This window comes from Orbicella faveolata, unplaced genomic scaffold (genome assembly GCF_042242905.1).
Source record: "Orbicella faveolata isolate gen_17 unplaced genomic scaffold, um_ofav_v1 contig_48, whole genome shotgun sequence".
NCBI classification, from domain to species: domain Eukaryota; kingdom Metazoa; phylum Cnidaria; class Anthozoa; order Scleractinia; family Merulinidae; genus Orbicella; species Orbicella faveolata.
In genome coordinates, this window is record NW_028301578.1 from 2,027,168 (window position 1) to 2,044,632 (window position 17,465).

General features: G+C 39.0%; 1 protein-coding gene and 1 long non-coding RNA gene across 2 annotated transcripts; one reads left to right on the forward strand and one right to left on the reverse strand.

Moving 5' to 3' along the window:
- Positions 1–1,485: 1,485 nt before the first annotated feature.
- Positions 1,486–17,281, reverse strand: LOC149095912 (uncharacterized). Its single transcript, XM_089281101.1, has 9 exons — positions 16,966–17,281; positions 13,670–13,834; positions 12,780–12,919; positions 10,841–10,982; positions 9,840–10,010; positions 9,020–9,199; positions 3,929–3,988; positions 2,920–3,016; positions 1,486–1,950 (listed from the first exon to the last, which is right to left on the reverse strand). The coding sequence occupies exons 1-9, from the start codon at positions 17,045–17,047 to the stop codon at positions 1,857–1,859; spliced, it is 1,131 nt and encodes a 376-aa protein (XP_089137227.1). The 5' UTR covers positions 17,048–17,281; the 3' UTR covers positions 1,486–1,856.
- Positions 5,816–7,675, forward strand: LOC110059008 (uncharacterized). The gene is made up of 2 exons (XR_016204536.1): positions 5,816–6,015; positions 7,584–7,675. It is a non-coding gene; the product is annotated as an uncharacterized LOC110059008 (long non-coding RNA).
- Positions 17,282–17,465: the final 184 nt, after the last annotated feature.

Genomic DNA, 17,465 nt, shown 5'->3' on the forward strand with positions numbered 1-17,465 from the left:
TCTGTGCAAATCAGACTGTGCTGTGTCTTAAAGCAAGAATGACCACAAATGGGACTCTGAATATACATGCCCATCTACAAGTATGGAAAGTCACTTGGGTGGTCTTCTTCACCCAGTAAAAAGACACTAAAGAGCTTACTCAAAAACAGTGCCGAGGCATATTACACAATGTTAGCTGTACATGTGGTACACAAGGTGGAAAGTAAAAGAACAGACATCAGTTAACCAAGTTACTGTCATTGATATAGTTAACATATTAAATAAATAACCCTAATTTATCCTCGGTCAGTTTACAAAGCATAAAGGCTAGTGGACTAAGTAATTCAATGTCAGTAACAAATGATTCAAGTCGGTCAAATATAACAAGGTTAAAAACCCTAACTGGCAGAAGGCAAACCAGTTGGCTATTTACAAGCTTGGCCAAGGAGTTGAACTTGGGTCTGCTGAAATACTCAGCCACGCTTATTGTTTTGAGATAATTATGTGATGTGAGCTGCGCAGTCCAAGAACTGTTACTGGACATATGGTCAATGTATCATTTGTAAACAACAAGGCATAGTATTTGTAGTATTGCAATTAGCAGAAACTGCCAATAATGTGACCCGCTCGGAACGCTGAGATAGTCCTAAGTTAATTTACTTAGTACCGTGTGAAAGCATGGCGAATGTCCACCACAGTTACTGTAAAATCTTGCTGTTTACCATTAAAAAAGTGATGTCAAGTTGTTTTACTCTATTGAGTGCACACTCACAATGATAACATTACACAAATGACTATTGATCAAGGTTTCTAGAGTATCTGCCATATTTGTCTTGGGGACCACTACATATCACCTACAAGTAGATGACTAGATCAACTGCTGTAGATTATTGGGTTGACATTTAAGCCCATAACACATGTTAAAGCAGAGTATGCTTGGTGGTCCCTAATGTTATGGATGAACTTGCCTATTGCTCACTAAACTGGCACAATTCAAATAAACTAACAAGTTACATACAGGCAGCAGATGACTCAAAACGTAATGACAGCCCTGCATAACACTCTGCACTATCTGAGAGTGTCTCACTAGTTTGTTTTCATAGAATTTGAGTGTGTTTGCATCCCGATTTCAACACGTATTCGGGCATTGCGTAAATTTTTCGGGTCCGCAGTCCGAAGATGCCCGTACGCCTATGCACAACATAAAGGTGAGAAAAAACTTTCATGCCCCAAAAAATTGCCCACCCACACCCTACCCCATTCAAAACTAATGGTCCAAACCACCTACCTCGTGTTTTCCTCAACGCGTATCCGATGCATTCCCTGTCGTTCCTCTATATGTACGTTACAACGTGTGCTCTCTGTGCGTTTTTGTTTTTGTGTTTACATTACATAGAAATCAATAATTTTTAGAGATTTGAAATCCCATTTGATGTTCAACTGCATGTTAGAGACTATATTTCATCGTACGTGTTGATGTTATACAAGAGAATAAGGACTACAAACTCAGTATTTACTTTTTTTTATTCATGAACATTCTTAAATAACTTAACATAAACTACGTCTGTTCACGTATAATTAAGCTAAATAACATATGAACCTGAGTAACAAAACTGAAGACAACGAGAGTATTTTCTAGTTAAAGTTGAACTCCGCTAACTCGAACTCTAAAGGGAGACAAAAAATAATTCCAGATGTAACCGATAGTAAGTGACTAAAAAAGTATATGCAAGGGAAATTATTTGAGTCAAACTAGTTGGGAGTTCCAAGCAACCAAGTTCGATATAACGAGGTTCTATTGCAATTTTAATACAAAATCGCCCATTTGAGCATTGTCAACTCGGTTATCTCGGAAAAGTTCTTTTGCTGTTTCTATGTCAACCTTTAGCCAAATTCACACTTGTCGTTCCAGTTTCTTCATAATGATTTGCCATCCTGTCGTTGCTCTTGTTCTCTATGGAATTGGTGATCCTAAAATAGAGATAAAATTAGACAAAATTGTTCTACAATTTTACTGGGAAAAAGGAGCCACCTAGATAAATTTTCCGGAATTTCCAGAAAAGAGGATAACCTTCCGAGGTAAATCAACATTTTTATGGAATTTTCTTGCAGAGAATTTCCGTTCCATTTGACTTTCTTCCCGAAATTTCCGGAGTTTTCGTTCGGTTGAATGGTTCGCTTTTCGGAAATTCCACAATTTCCGGATTTCCTGGAAACTTTACCAGGAGATTTCCCTACCCATTTGTTCCCGTTTCGAAAATTTCGGATTTTTTGGTTGATTGGCCTATGGAAAGCGCTTACTTTGTTTATCACTTACATTCATGATCGCTCCACTGTGATCAAATGTAAAATATTGGTTCATGCTTTTGGCTGGGCGTCTATCAAGTTATCGACGCTCAAGTTTGACAGCACTGTCAGACCAGACGCCAGAGATGCAATTTTGTTCCCAGGGCTTCTTCCCATTTCTATGTCAGAAAATCCCTGGGAACTAGATTGTGGCGATGCCTCGGGTAAGTCTTAATACCCTGTACCACTTATGCATTTCAAACGCCTGCGTCCATCCATAACTCGATAGACCCAAGTTAAACATGAAACAATTTTTAACATATACAATTCGAGGAACAGCTACCGTTATTGGCAAATCTTCGTTGATGCATTCTAGAAAAGTCTGCAATTTTAATAATTCAATCAAAAAATTTCACACGCGATCGAGATTCCCCCAAAGTTTCGTCCGCGGTGGCGGTCTGTCTTAAATAAAGTCGTAGGAAAGTAGTAAAACCATTTTTTTTTTATCAGCGTACTTGTTCAGTTTTACATTTAAAACTGTAACCAAAGAAAGCACTGGTAAAAATATAGGAAAAATGCATAAATTTACAGCCATATCAAAACGGTCCTTGAGTACGCTATATAACTGAACTCTTTTTCATCTCTGACCCTTACCTGTTGTGTTCATATCTCTTGTGCGTCACACAGATTATAGCCACTGAAATGACGACAACAAGGGTCAAAGCCACCGCTAACAGCAACATAGGAATAACTAAAGCAAAAAACAACAACAACAACAACAACAACAAAAAAGAACAGCAAGTTAAGACTCGATTACACGTGGTTAGGTCGGCTCGTGCCAATCCACCGTAGGAAAAAAGATGGCGGCTGTACATTTTACCAAAATGCCTTGCGAACCTAACATAGCCTACAGGGCACAAAGAAAGCCCAATTTTTACAATATTTGTCTCTGTACTAAGGACATTGAGTAACTTAGTTTTGAAGATTTTATAACGTTTCTGCACGTTTTTATGAACGTTGTTAAGGGTTTTCGTGCGCTAAGAGCTATGGGTAAATGTACCAGTCGCCATCTTTTTTCCTACGGAGGATTGTTACCGCGCATCTTTACTGCACACGCAATTCGTATCGCAACGTCACATCACGTTGTACAACAAGCGCGCGCTAAGGAAGACATCTGTCCGTGAGAAGTTACTAATATATCGAATTTTTTTGTTCTCTTGTGACCATAGTTTTCTTGGAATTTGGAGGGGCAAGTTATTTTGTGATCTTTGTCAAGGCCTATTCTACCTCGAGGAACGACATCAACTACAAAAGGTTACTTCGTGGACTTAGTTGTGTTGAATTGAGTACGTATACCTGATCTTAATTTTAACAATGCAGCTTCTTCAATTCCTGGTAGTCGACGTGTGTTAAGATCGTCTCAAAATAGCAAAAGCTTCTAAAAACGCAAGGTCTTCAATGAGCCTTACTTCAAAACGAACCAGTACGCCGGCGACCGCCCATATTGTTTTTCTTTTCAGCCAAAGTTGATCTTTGCCTTACTGCGCATTCATGGCAAGTTAAAAAAAATTATATGTACGTAGGAACATTTTGGCCGCGAACGTTCTTAATAAAAAAATTGTTTGAAATCTGCTACGCCTGCGATTAAAGCTATGTAACTTACAGTATTTATTTTTGTCTTTCCCGTCGTCTGATGAGCGTGCTACGGTGTCGGCAGGGTCCCCTAGAAAATTAACATCGAAACGTTAACATATTCTTAACACGTTCTAAAAGAAAATGGGATATTCTAAAACGCCGATTTTTTGGCAATAATCAGCCACTTCAGTGAAACTATTACCAGGTGCGGTGAAAAGAGAATTAAGGCTGGCAAGATTTCTTAAGAAGAAGTTAAGTTTTGCAACAAAGTCACTTCCTATGGTAAAATTTACCTCCAAGAGCATGATTTCTTTCAAACGCAGGTAAAAAGAAAAATTGCACTACACATGGTACGGTGCCTTCCTGTACTACACATGTTAAGGTACATGGAAATTTCCATGTACCTTCCTACACCACACACGTTAAGGTACATGGAGATTTCCATGTACCTTCCTACACTACACATGTTAAGGTACATGGAAATTTCCATGTACCTTCCTACACCACACATGTTAAGGTACATGGAAATTTCCTTGTACCTTCACGCACTCCCTGTTCCTTTTTGCGTTACTCTGTAAAGGTACATGGAAATTTCCAGACATAAAATGTATGAGGCATATTTATACAGCTCTTAAATCGTTCTCTGTTTTGAACGCGTCAGATAGCCCTTCAACGAAATTTAGTGAGTGAGACGAGGCAGATGTTTCGAAATTATATGATATCAAACAAATTTATTGTAAGATACACAGCATCCTGTCACGGTGTTAGCAAGACAGCTCTTTTTTGAAGATTCATGGACCTAGAAATTAAAGAAACAACACATGTCAATATATTGTAAAACAATGTTCTGAAATCTTTAAACGTTTCGAAGAGTTCGATTTAGTCTCTGTTTGTTTCGTGTTCACTGTGTTTATCTTGGACTGTATGTATGGATTTCAGCATTCAACGACTCAATGTTTGTAAACTGCTTACTCAGAATACGCCATCTCCTTTATATATTTACGTGTAATCGGTCTCAAAACGTTTTTCTTCACTTAAAGATATTTTTTTAGCTTTATGAAGGGAATGATTAGGTTTTCAATGCAACATGTACGTTTTCGAAAATTACAGAAATGGCGCACTTTTGGATGATAAATGGCCCGAGTACTAACCCACAAAGATACTTGACACGTTCATGGGCTCATTCCGCGACTATTTTAATTCTAGTCATTTAACGCTTAACAAGGCAAAATGAATATTTCTTTTTACCTGTAAATTGATGAACTGAACTGTAGCATGTTCACGGACTGTGTTCTCGCCGAGTTTCGATATACAACCTCACTTGTTGGCAGTTCCACAACAATTAATGGTGTACCGCTTCTGCCGTTTCCCCTAGCCTGCTTCCTTACAGCTTATAAGGCCACCAGCTCACGTCTACTTTCACCGCAAGAATATGTTTGATTCGTCATACTAATAAGCCAGTTCAATATTTAGTCGGGACGGCACTACGATTCTCAAAAATATAGCACATGAGATAAAATTCGACCGTTAAACATCACAGCGGAAATGAAAGCAGCTTGTCCGACAGTTTCGTTTCCGAAACCGCAACGATAGGTTAATTTCTACGGTTACAATAGCATTCAGCTGACCCGGATCCCGCTGATTCTAATTTATAACTCTGCGAATCCGAGCAAAACCAACACTTTTCTCAAAATAACACTCTCTCTAAAGTGTAGTGTTTTGCTTTTCTCCGTTTTTGGAGAAATATAAAATAAAAATAAGTTATTTTTGACACATACACAACTCGCGCTCGAATAAACCGGGCACTTATTTGCATTCCATTGAATAAGAACTATTGTCATATGCCTCGTTATTCAAAGCACATCGACACATGTAAATGAAGGAAGCTGCTCCTAATTACTAGGCCTTTACGGAAACCTGAACAATAGCACACCCAAAATGTCAGTGAGATAATGTCACTGCGGTTTAACGGAATCACGTATTGCAATCCGCCAAAAGGGCAAAGAACGATTAGAGCGGTAACTTCGAGGAAGGAGGTTTGCTCTATTTTGATTGTTACGATGGGACCTATGCAGAGGTACTGCCGAGTTTAGGAGACAAAACATCTGTGTGCAAGTAAGTGGAATGAATCGCGCCCGATCTCCTGAAACCTATTATTGACCGAGTTTATCAGTGAGATAAAGCATGGCGTTTACGCGGCGAACGGCAAAGGTGAATGTTTTGCCGTCTGTCTTAGCTGTTTGTGCGTTTTATAGATTTGTATTTGAGGATATGTAGATTTGTACTTGAGGTGAACATTAGGAGTCGTTTTGCTATTTTTGTGTGATATATTTAAAGAAAAGACCACAAAATCTGCAAAATCAAAGAGGCAATTTTTTTGCCGTTAGCCGTAAACGTCGAATTGTAGTTACCTGTGGCCGCGGTGTGGTCTCCTAAAAGAGTTTCAACGGTCAATATTGTCGAAAAGCATAATATATTAATTAATCTTTCTGCTACGTGTATTGGCCATTTTAACAGTACGACTCGATATAATTTAATTAATCACTGCGCTGTAGATCAATTAAAAAAACACTGTGGCTAAATGACCGGCAGCCGGTCACGGTTTTCAAATTACTAAATGACCGGCAGTCTCATATTTTTCTCAAATTGAAGGAATCGAAGGGACCCATCCAATTCAAACTATCATATGTCGATTAAGAACTGCCAAGCGATCCAGAAGAGCTGTATACATCGCAAGTATAACGCTTGGTTAAAGCTCGGCTCAGAGAGCGAGACCATGGTTTGTGACACTTAGAATTTTTTGGGGTTGAGTGCCGGTCACGGTTCTCAAATCACTAAATGACCGGCAGTCTCATATTTTTCTCAAATTTAAGGAATCGCGACCGGCAGTCGAGCCGAGCTTTAACCAAGCGTTATACTTACGATCTATACAGCTCTTTTGGATCGCTTGGCAGTTCTTAATCGACATATGATAGTTTGAATTGGATGGGTTCCTTTTATTCCTTAAATTTGAGAAAAATATGAGACTGCCGGTCATTTAGTGATTTGAAAACCGTGACCGGCAGTCGACCCAAAAAAAATCTTGTGTCACAAACCATGGTCTCGCTCTCTGAGCCGAGCGCAAACCAAGCGTTATACTTGCGATCTATACAGCTCTCCTGGATCGCTTGGCAGTTCTTAATCGACATATGATAATTTGAATTGGATGGGTTCCTTTTATTTCTTAAATTTGAGAACAATATGAGACTGCCGGTCATTTAGTGATTTGAAAACCTTGACCGGCTGCCGGTCATTTAGACACAGCGTAAAAAAAAAGCTATAATATTTTAGTACTGCTCCTAGTCTCCTTCGCAGCCCCAAACGGCTTCGAAGGTGACTATACCGCTTCTTGAGCTCTGGTCAAAAGGTTATTCAAAGGAAGTGGCACCCGGAAAGTGGTATCTTCTAGTTCGACTTTTTTTTTTGTTAGCGAATTTGAACTTTTTCCAACAGAGCTAGTCTTTTTAACCTTTCGTAGGAGATGGCTTTACCTCATTTTGAAATGGCAACTAAAATATTTCGATGGTGAATAGATCATTAGATTAATTGTTACTTGAACCAAAATAAGGCTCAAGAGCTGGAGAACTAGAGTAAGTGTATGTATAACCAGCTGCGTTGATGTATTTTGTTTCTTTAATTTCCAGGTCCATGTCTCGTTCAAAGAGAGAAGAGTACTATTGTTCAAAATTGATGTATCTTTCTGTTGATTAATTAAAACTATTTCATTTTTCAGTAATTTTCAGGCTGTAGTTAGATTTTATATTTTCCAAGATTTACTTGAGCAATTGATTATCAGATGGGGAAATGCTTGTTTATGTGTACCACAAGGTACACGGAAATTTCCATATACGTTTTGCTATGTGTAGTCATAAGGAACATGGAAATTTCCATGTACTTTGCCATGTGTTTCGTTGCAAGGTACATGGAAATTTCCATGTACCTTGCCATCTGTTTCGTTGCGAGATACATGGAAATTTCCATGTACCTTGCCATCTGTTTCGTTGCGAGGTACATGGAAATTTCCATGTACCTTGCCATGTGTTTCGTGCAAGGTACATGGAAATTTCCATGGACCTTGCCATGTGTTTCGCTGCAAGGTACATGGAAATTTCCATGTACCTTGCCATGTGTTTCGTGCAAGGTACATGAAAATTTCCATGTACCTTGCCTTATTTTCTGTAAAAGGTACATGGAAATTTCCATGTACCTTGCCTTATGTTTTGTAAAAGGTACATGGAAATTTCCATGTACCTTGCCAAATGTTTCGTAGAAGAAGAAAATTGACAGAGATTACCTCAATTACCGATAAATTTGCCAATCGTTTTTAAAATTGGCAAAATTAACAAAATTCGCGTTCTTTTATGCCAAGAGAAAGCTGCCTCTCACAACCTTTTTACCAAGAATAAACATTTAGGCTTACTTTTTACCATATTTGTTGCCTTCCTTGCAGAAAACCCCTCTCTTAAGCTGATTCCTGCAACTAGATCTTGGCAAAATCTTAACTTTTCGTGACATTTTTACCAAAGCTGTCTTCAAAGCTCCGGTCCTGGTAAAGTTTTCAGTTATTTACTCATTTCTTACCAGCTAACCTTTTCAATTCTCGTGGCAAAATTTAAGCACCTAATGCAAAATGGTGCCAAAATGTTTACCACTGGCAAAAAAATAGCCAAAAAGGGCATGTAATGCCAGATTTCTTCAATTTTATCTGGAAAAAATTAAGCCGATTTCCTTTATTTGTTCCAGAAATTGCGTTTTAGAATATCCCATTTGCTTTTAGAACGTGTTTCTTCCTGTATAACTACCAACTATGGCAAAAGAAACGAGAATTTCTATTTATAGAAAAAAATATCCCTTCGCGGTTATTTCCCCTTTTGATAGACTACCAGTAAATTGTACTATATCTTAGGCTACAATTTTGAGTGGCTTTCAAATCAGCTGTCAGAATGAGCGTTTGCAAACAACCATCTTACATTGATGACATGGGGGAAGCATAAGGTATTTTCTGCTAAATATTTGGCTAATATGCCATTTCAATCACTCAACAACTCTGCCAAGAAAAGCTGAAAAAAGCAACATTTACCTTGCGGATTACAATCTACTGTGAAGCAGGTTCGAACGTCTACGGAAGAGCTGACCTCACAAAGTTTCCCGCCATGCATAGGGGATGGATTAGTGCAAGTTCGTTGGCGTAACTCGAATCCAGTCCCACAGGAGACACTGCATCGAGTCCAGTTCGACCAGTTAGAAAAACCGCCATCAACTATCAATAAAATGAGAAAGTAATGTAAAACAAGAAGCCTTCACACTGAACTAGCGGGTACTTTGTTGCTGAGCGAAAACTTTATGTAACGTTGCACCGTATTACAATATTCATTTAATATTTATTTACGGTAGTCGGAATAGCTCTGCATGTCCAAACCACCGCCCCACCAAAACGAGATGATAAAAGTCTTTTCTTTCGTACTTAACAACAACAAAAAAAGAGATAACTTTTAAACTGACTGGCCTCTTGTAGTGTCTAACCCAAGAATTTTGGCTTTATTAAATAATGATCAACAATATATTTTGTTCAGAATGGCACATCCATTAACCTACGTGTACGGGGTATTGAGTATCGAGTATTGGGTACCGACAATTAAGAGTTGGTACGTAAGATAATAGTTGCGCCATTGCATTTTAAATAGCTTTTCGCGAGTATGCAATGTAGTCTCCAGTGAATTGAGAGGCCCTGTCCTAATCAGAGTGCGACCTCAAAACAGTGCGGTTTCTCCCGGTTTCTCACAGGCATCAGCCGTATACCAAGCGCGTTTTCATAAGTAAGCTAGAGAGTACGTAACCTCGTACGCGCAATTTCTTTAACACATATGAAAGGAATATGAGAGTAAGGGTGGAATACGCACCTGGGCATGATGTTCCTACACACTCCTTTATCTGGAATGATTCTCCGATGCAGTCTTTACCGCCATTAGCTGGGGCAGGATCAGAACACGTTCTGTAGCGAACGCTGGTCCCTTTACCACATGAACTGGAACAATAAGTCCAATTTGACCAGGGAGTATAACCTCCATCCACTAAGAAAAATTGTTAACAGTTGATCATTTGCCACAAAAATATTAATCTTGCGCTCGATAAAACAAACGTAGTTAAGAAAAACATTTAGACCGGCAATGATTACGTCTCTTAGGCCCCATCCACACTGCGCCGGAGAAATTGGAAAACGCAGCTTTATTCCTACCGTTGGGCCTTTCGTCCACACTAATCCGTTAAGTAAACGGAGCTTTGAGAAAACCCGCTCTTCAAGCAAGAAGAATTTGAAAAGGCCAGGCTTCCCGTTTTAGTAAACGGAGGTTTTCGAAAAAAGTGACGTCACAATAATCTGATTTCCCTGCCCGAGGTCAAATCCAAAATGGCCGGTTATTGTTGCGCTTTTAAATGTCTCTGGCGTAGTGTTAACGAAAAACATTTGACGCGCTTTCAAATCGGGAGAGTGAAAACGCCGTTTCCAAGTTTCCCCGACGTAGTCTGGACGGAGCCTTATATTAAACAATGGTTGCACCTACTAGTTCTAAACTTGTCAGAATTACCACGCGCTTTATCGAATGATTGCCAGTAAAACCTTAATCAATAGGTTGATTTGCATTCCTAGAATCCTTATCGTTTTGACGCGTTTAATAGCCCTTTTCACGGTTACCTTTGCTCATTTGCATTACAATAAAATCTAGCATGTATGTGAGGCAATTTCGGGCTATTTTGTAGTTTTAGCCCGAAATTGCTTCGCATCCACGTTGGATTACATTGTAATGCAAATGAGAAAAATTAACCGTGAAAAGGGCTATTGCACGACCATCCATTACAAATATATAGTAAGTTTCATTTGCTCTCGATTCGCATATATACATACCTGGTACACATCCATATAACTCTATCCTCATGCAGATATGACCATTCCATTCAGAAGGATAAAATATTACAGTTTGCATCTTGGTTCCGTTAAGTGGAAAGTACACAATTTCATCTCCATCTAATGGCGTCGGTCGAAATACCTAGAATAGAAAAAATTAACACACACCTTTTCAGCGAGCGGTGTGAAACTTTTCATTTAGTGATGGTTTCTATATTCTCGTTATCCGTGTGCTAATTATCATTTCGGTGAATACTTCGTGATCAGGCAGCGGACGAGGTAGTCTGCGAGCAGGCTATCATCGTTGGCGGCACGAGCAAAGCCGTCGGCGAACGAAGAAAGCGTAGTGGGCGAGCGAAGCGAGCCGGTGAGAATGAAAGCCTTTAATGACGATGTTGTTTTCTGAATGCAGCCCCTCGGAAGGTGCCAAGATTTTGACAACTCGCTAACTAGATGTGTCCAATAATTAGCCAATAGAAACTGAGAAAAACATGCATCAACAAATATGACAGCAAACTGCACGAGGAGACTTTTAGTTCTTTTAGCTCTAGTTATGCAAATAATACTTGTGTCTTGCCGCTGGCAACGTTAGACAAATCTTTGACATTTTTAATCGCGGCACAATCTAAGCCAAGTGATTTTCTCTCATTTATCTGATCCTGAATTATGCTGGTTAGCATAAGTCACTAACACTACAGTATCTGAAGGTTGTACATGGCGAACTTTCTTGATCGTCATTGCAGTTGCAAACAGTTGAAATATAAACCTTTTACCGCATCCAGTTGGCATAACCGAAAAAAAAATCCCTTCTCTCTAAAAGACAATTCACAGCTTTACCATGTTCCTGTTTTAGATCGACCACGATATTTGCTTCGAAGAAAAGTTTTTAAAAGAGCTTTCAGGACAAATCCCACACTTGGATTCCTACATGGACGCCACGTTTGTGTTTGATAATCGCTGCTGGTTTTGGTCATATTAATAGGACCTGTCATTTTTCACCAATCAGAATGCTGCGTTCGTGGGCGAACGCGCTGTATTGGGAAAACAGTATGTGCCTTCCGTGCAGGCTCTCATTTTTTTTACCAGGCCCCTCACCGGCTTGCTTCGCTCGCTGACTCATCTCTCGCGACTTTGCTCATGAACTTTGCTCCCGCTGCAACGCACGAGATCGTGCTCGCAGGCTGAAATAACACAACCTAAACAGACCTTACAAACGTGTACGCATTGCGGACCATGTTTCCATTGTACAAAATGACAGTCTATACAGCCAATACAGATACGTGGAGCTCCAGAATTCGAAAGCTATGCGAATGAAGAATGAAGCACCGGAGCTCTACTCACGTTCGTGTTTTAGGGTGCGTTCCTTTGGGGTAATCTGGATCAGGATTAGTGATTCGTGATCACTCAGATCATGGTACATCAAAGGAACCGATGAATCCACTCTGGTCACGGATTTATCGGTGTCTTTTATGCACCATGATCCAAGTGATCTCGGATCACTAATCCTAATTCAGATCACCCCAAAGCAATGCATTATACTCGAAGACGACACAGATACGCACATGCATGTAAACCTGCAAATAACACTTGCACACATTGCGGACATACTAAGTGTTTTTTTTTTTTTTTTTTAAAGATTCTAGTCGTCTTGATGTTAAAGTTGCTTTTGTTCAGTAGTTGAATTGCTGAAAGTCACCACTGTTGTAATTCGCTTAGAGATATAACACGAACTTAATCCACCGTCATTCAGCTAAGCAACAATTTTTGTTTAAAGGAATACCCAGTTCTAAAATAGAAGTCAAAGTTCTTCTACAGATTGTTTAAACACTCCACGCAGACATTATTTTGTCACGACGTCTTACGTGACGTGACAACGTACTGCGCGACGAGTCATGATCAGAAAAATTCTTTGCGTAATCAGTGACAGATTTTCAATTACCTTTTGATTTTGATCCGTAGGGTAAATTTGCGGCGAGTTCTGATCAGCGTCAGATTTGTACCCCATTTTAAACTTGGTTACAAACTGATTGGTAGAACTTCTTCCTTGGAGCTCAAATCCTGAGAGGTTGGCTGGCTGGTCTGTTTGCGAAAAAAAAATATCAGCATAAAGTCGCAAAAAAATAAAATACTTGTCAAAACGCACTGTTGCGCACAATGTTTGTTTTATGCCTTTCGTTTACAGAATTGTTCAAACTGGATCGTGCTCATGGATCGTGCTCATGCTCAAGTTAGATTGTGCTCATGTCTCCACCAAATGCAACGTGTGCACTTACTTTGGGCACAAAGTTGCCAAGGCAGAATCGCTTTCTACTTATTCTACAACATTTCGCGGATGAAAGGTCTAACCTCGAGAATCCTCGCTCTTTTCACGCAAGAGCCCCTTCCGAGTACGAAATGCCGTAGAGAGTGGCGACTTCGGCTGAAAATGGTGAACGCTGTGATTCATATAATGCTGTGGCGAGTGCCCGAAGGTTATGATGTCTCTGGTTGGTTAGGAATCTTTCTAGTGTCTCTGAGTGGGATAAGCTTCTCTATCACAGGGTTACTTTATTATTAAATTTGACCTTTAATAGATGGAAAAAGACTCTATGAGAGAGTTAAGTGTCTCTCCCAAGAACACAACACAATAACCCTAGACAGGGCCCGTACCCAGACCGTTCGATCCAGAGTCCAGCTCAGGCCCACCCCTTCCATCAATTCGTTCATAACAGCAATTACAAGAGAGAACACAAATTATTTTCGGACTACAAACGTAGTTATTGTTTCTACAATGGTTCACAACTAACAATTAAGTCCTACAAGACAAGTACATACTTCTAGTGTTCTCACCTAAAATGACAGCTAAATACTGTGCTGTGTTGAGAGCATTGGAGCACCAAGCATTGGAACTGTTAAGTACAGCATGATCTTCATCAAAACTGGAGTTTAGCGACGAGGTCACCCTGATCTCGCTTCCAACGACGGAATCTGTGAGTAGGGTTCCACATCCAGGACCTTTAGTAGTGGACCCCAAAATAATAATGTTTAAAAATAGTCACACTATTCATGAGATCAATCGATCAATCGATCAATCAACCAATCAACCAACAAATCAATCAATCAGTAAATCAATCAATCGACAGATCGATCGACCGACCGACCAATCGATCAATCGATCAATAAATCAATCAATCAATCAAGCAATCAATCAATCAATTGATCAATCAGTCAATCAAACAGCCTTTATTCAAAGTGGGTGACACTTAATAGTTATAAATATAATGAACTGGTAGCCATCTTGAAAAAAGCCAAGTAAAAGAAAAAAACATTTACAATTAAAACTAGATATGATTAAAAAGTTCTTAAAAATCAAGAGGAAGAAAAAAGGAGCAAACAATATGTAGGATTAAGATTGAAAAAGCTAAGCTAAACTAAAGCTAAAAAGAAGATCTTGCTATGTAACTTACTGGCGATCTAAAATAATCATCTAGGAAAGGATTTAACATCCCACCCTTTAAAATGCTTGTACGATACATTCTTTAGAGTATTTACAGATATTAACAGAGATGAAATTACCACAACATCCATCTCAGTGCCTTATAAAAAATAGTTATATAAACATAGCTATATAAACTTAATTTAGATTCTAGTTCTAATTGGTACACATAGCATTCGGTGCATAGCATACGGCATTCAGAGTGCGTTTTTAGCTGTAATTAAACGATAATTGAGAAATAGACACTTACTTCTTTTCTTAACCGTTACACACTTTTTAACTCTACGCAGTGTTCATTAACCATACTTGCCTTCCCCACCCAGCCATACCATATTTTTATAGGTTTTAGTAGTTTGAAGGTATGGAAACAATGGGTGCAACTGCCAACCTCCCCTTCCTCTCTCCCCTTTCCCACCTACCCCGGGATGGAATGCTAGTCCATACCGTATCGCCTGCTATTTCATCAGAATTTTTTACGAGCCTCACAACACTTCGCCAGATATTATTGAAAATGAAATAAATAACATGGCATTGTTATTCAATGTTGCAGAAACCCTTTTCCACTTTTGCAGCGTAATAAAATCCGCCAAAACATTGCGCCTAATTTCATATCACAGGTCAGCCATATCGTGAAAGTTGGTTATCCAATCTCTAAGTCAAACACAACAATCTGTTCCTTCTTTCGGCGACTTTTACTCTCTGAGAGCATAAGTTCTAAACGGCTACGGATTGTTTGCCTGCTTAATCCTTCGGTTGGCGTTCCCAGTTTGGTTACTTCAAGTAGTATATCAAACACAAGAGACAGTGTTTCCTCGGGATATGCAAACACCGAGAACACAGTTGAAAATGCGACGCGCAGCGGAGTATTTTTGACGAAATTCGAGGTGTCTGGATAGCTGATGAAACACTGTCTCGACTGTTTGATATATCTTCAATCGTCAAAGTCTATGCTAATTAAGACCGGGTGTCGAAACCACCGTCACGGTCATGATTAATGAGTTTGACAAGTAGTTAGCAAGACAACTTGGGTGCAGCGTTGTCGACGTCCCTTGTAAATGTCGCACGCACTTTTGCCACGAGATTAGAGGGTTAATACTATACCACGACAAGTATAACATCAAGAAAATTCTTGAACGCCTTTTAATAAAAATAGTCTAGCCTGGGTTAGTAAGTACCCCCGAGGCAGTACAAAATAATTAATAAACGACAAACGACGTAAACTTTAAAATATATAAACAATGAAATACCTCCTAGGTACATCTAATTAATGGCGTAAGTCTTGCTGCTGGAACATCGTAAAAAAACTCGAGTGTATATTTTAAAAGAAATCGTTAATTAGCCCTTTCTAGCTCCAGATATTAACCTTATAAGATCGGAAACTCTTGAATGGTGATGCACGAATGTTAAAGGAAGCGTTTCGACAACAGTGAACTAAGATAGGAAGACCATCAGAATTGATAATGGCCGGATAGGAGACAGAACTTTATGTCTATCTCAGGCGCCCTAAAGAAACGATTACAGCCACGCCTGTAAACGAGTGTACCTCGCGTGTCTCTTCAGTTTCAGCACTGCAATCTAAAATAAACATTGTTAAGACCGGGATTTATCTCGATAAGTCTCGGTGCTAATATTGGATTGTCTGAAGTATGTCACACATTTCCTGCGACAAAAGCTGTTAGAAAGCAAAGTTAACAACAAGTCTACTGTATTTAATTGTGGTTGACATCAGAGATATTTTACGGATTGTGCAAAATTGGAGAATTAGGGTATTAAGCACAGTTGAACTTGGTTGACGTAAAGTTCTGTTACTAACCAACAAAAGAGTATAAACAAGATTATAAATTTTCCCTTGTAAATCTTGCAAAAAAATCTCATAATTCTATTAAATCTAGAATCCCCTTGGTGATGTGTTGTGAAAAATGCTGCCGTGATTATTAGTTTTGTCGTTTTAGTGAAAGGTCCTTCAAGATGCTTTTTTTTTTACAATAGGTAGCCCCTCCTGTGTCGCAATACGTCCCTTACCGTGTCGAACAACTCGACTTTTATTCTGGGCTCTCAATCAAAACTGTAATATAATGGCATCGACAAACGCCAATTGGAAATAATTTCGAAGTACAATTATGCTAAAACGATAATGTGGGTCAAAGCAGCAAGGTTAGCCAAGAAATTTAAAAGATGTGACAGCAGAATATTGCACTGTAGGCTAATCAGGCTATTGAAAAATTTTCCTGAAAAGAAAATCAATTGCTATTGATATGAAACCTTGAACGAGTTCACTAATGCTCGAAATTGTTTTGCAAATTTGGGCATTTGTCGCCCAAATAGGCGTTTCGGTTTATAAAACTGTCTGAGCTGCTGAAAGCGCTCGTATTTTGCTTAGTGCATCAGTGTTAATGAACCATGCATGCAAAATGATCTCACTGCACGAATACCGAAATTATTTAACCGTTGGTATTGCACGTCAAGACCAGATAAAAAAAAGCGTCCTATTCGGCACAAGTTCAGCTAAGCATCGTAAATAATGTAAAACTATTAAAACCCAGCGGAATAAAGAAAAAACTGGCTATTACTGATAACATCGCAAAGTTAATTGTTAAGATTCATTGTTATTATTGCGTATTGACCAAGAAAGTCAATTGAAGATATTTACCTTCTGGATGAGCAATGACATGTCCTTTTATGTTTAAAGAAAAGTAGATAAATGCGTATATACTCGTCTCTGATAGCATCATTGCGGTCTACAAGAGTTTTGCAACGGACTTATGTCGTTCAGACGCTTGTCAGTGATATTTTGTCCACCGATATGTTTCGTCAACTTAACCATGCGTGATGACTTGTGAATGCATTTTTAAAATGGTTTACGTCATTCCCAGGATACGTTTTTACACGTTTTGGTACCAAAAAAATAATAAAAAACAATTAGGAAGCTTTGGTTTAAAGGTAGGTTAATTGAAACGAAAAAAAAAAAAGGGTCTTTATGGGCCTAACTTTGTTAAAAAGTTCCCCTCCTTGATCGACTCTGGAATGTTGTCAGACCCGCTAACTGTAACATACAATTAATCACCGTGCCCCTAAGAAAATTTATAATATAGTTTTAGACATAAAACGATTATTCTAGAAGCAGCAAAAAAAACTAAGCCTGGTTTTCAC

Coding starts and splice junctions, on each gene's coding strand:
- LOC149095912 (XM_089281101.1), bottom strand. CDS start 17,047: ATGATGCTATCAGAGACGAGTATATACGCATTTATCTACTTTTCTTTA. Junction 9,200..9,839: donor TGTAGGAACATCATGCCCAG/GTGCGTATTCCA, acceptor TTTTATTGATAG/TTGATGGCGGTTTTTCTAAC. Junction 1,951..2,919: donor AAGAGATATGAACACAACAG/GTAAGGGTCAGA, acceptor TCTCTATTTTAG/GATCACCAATTCCATAGAGA.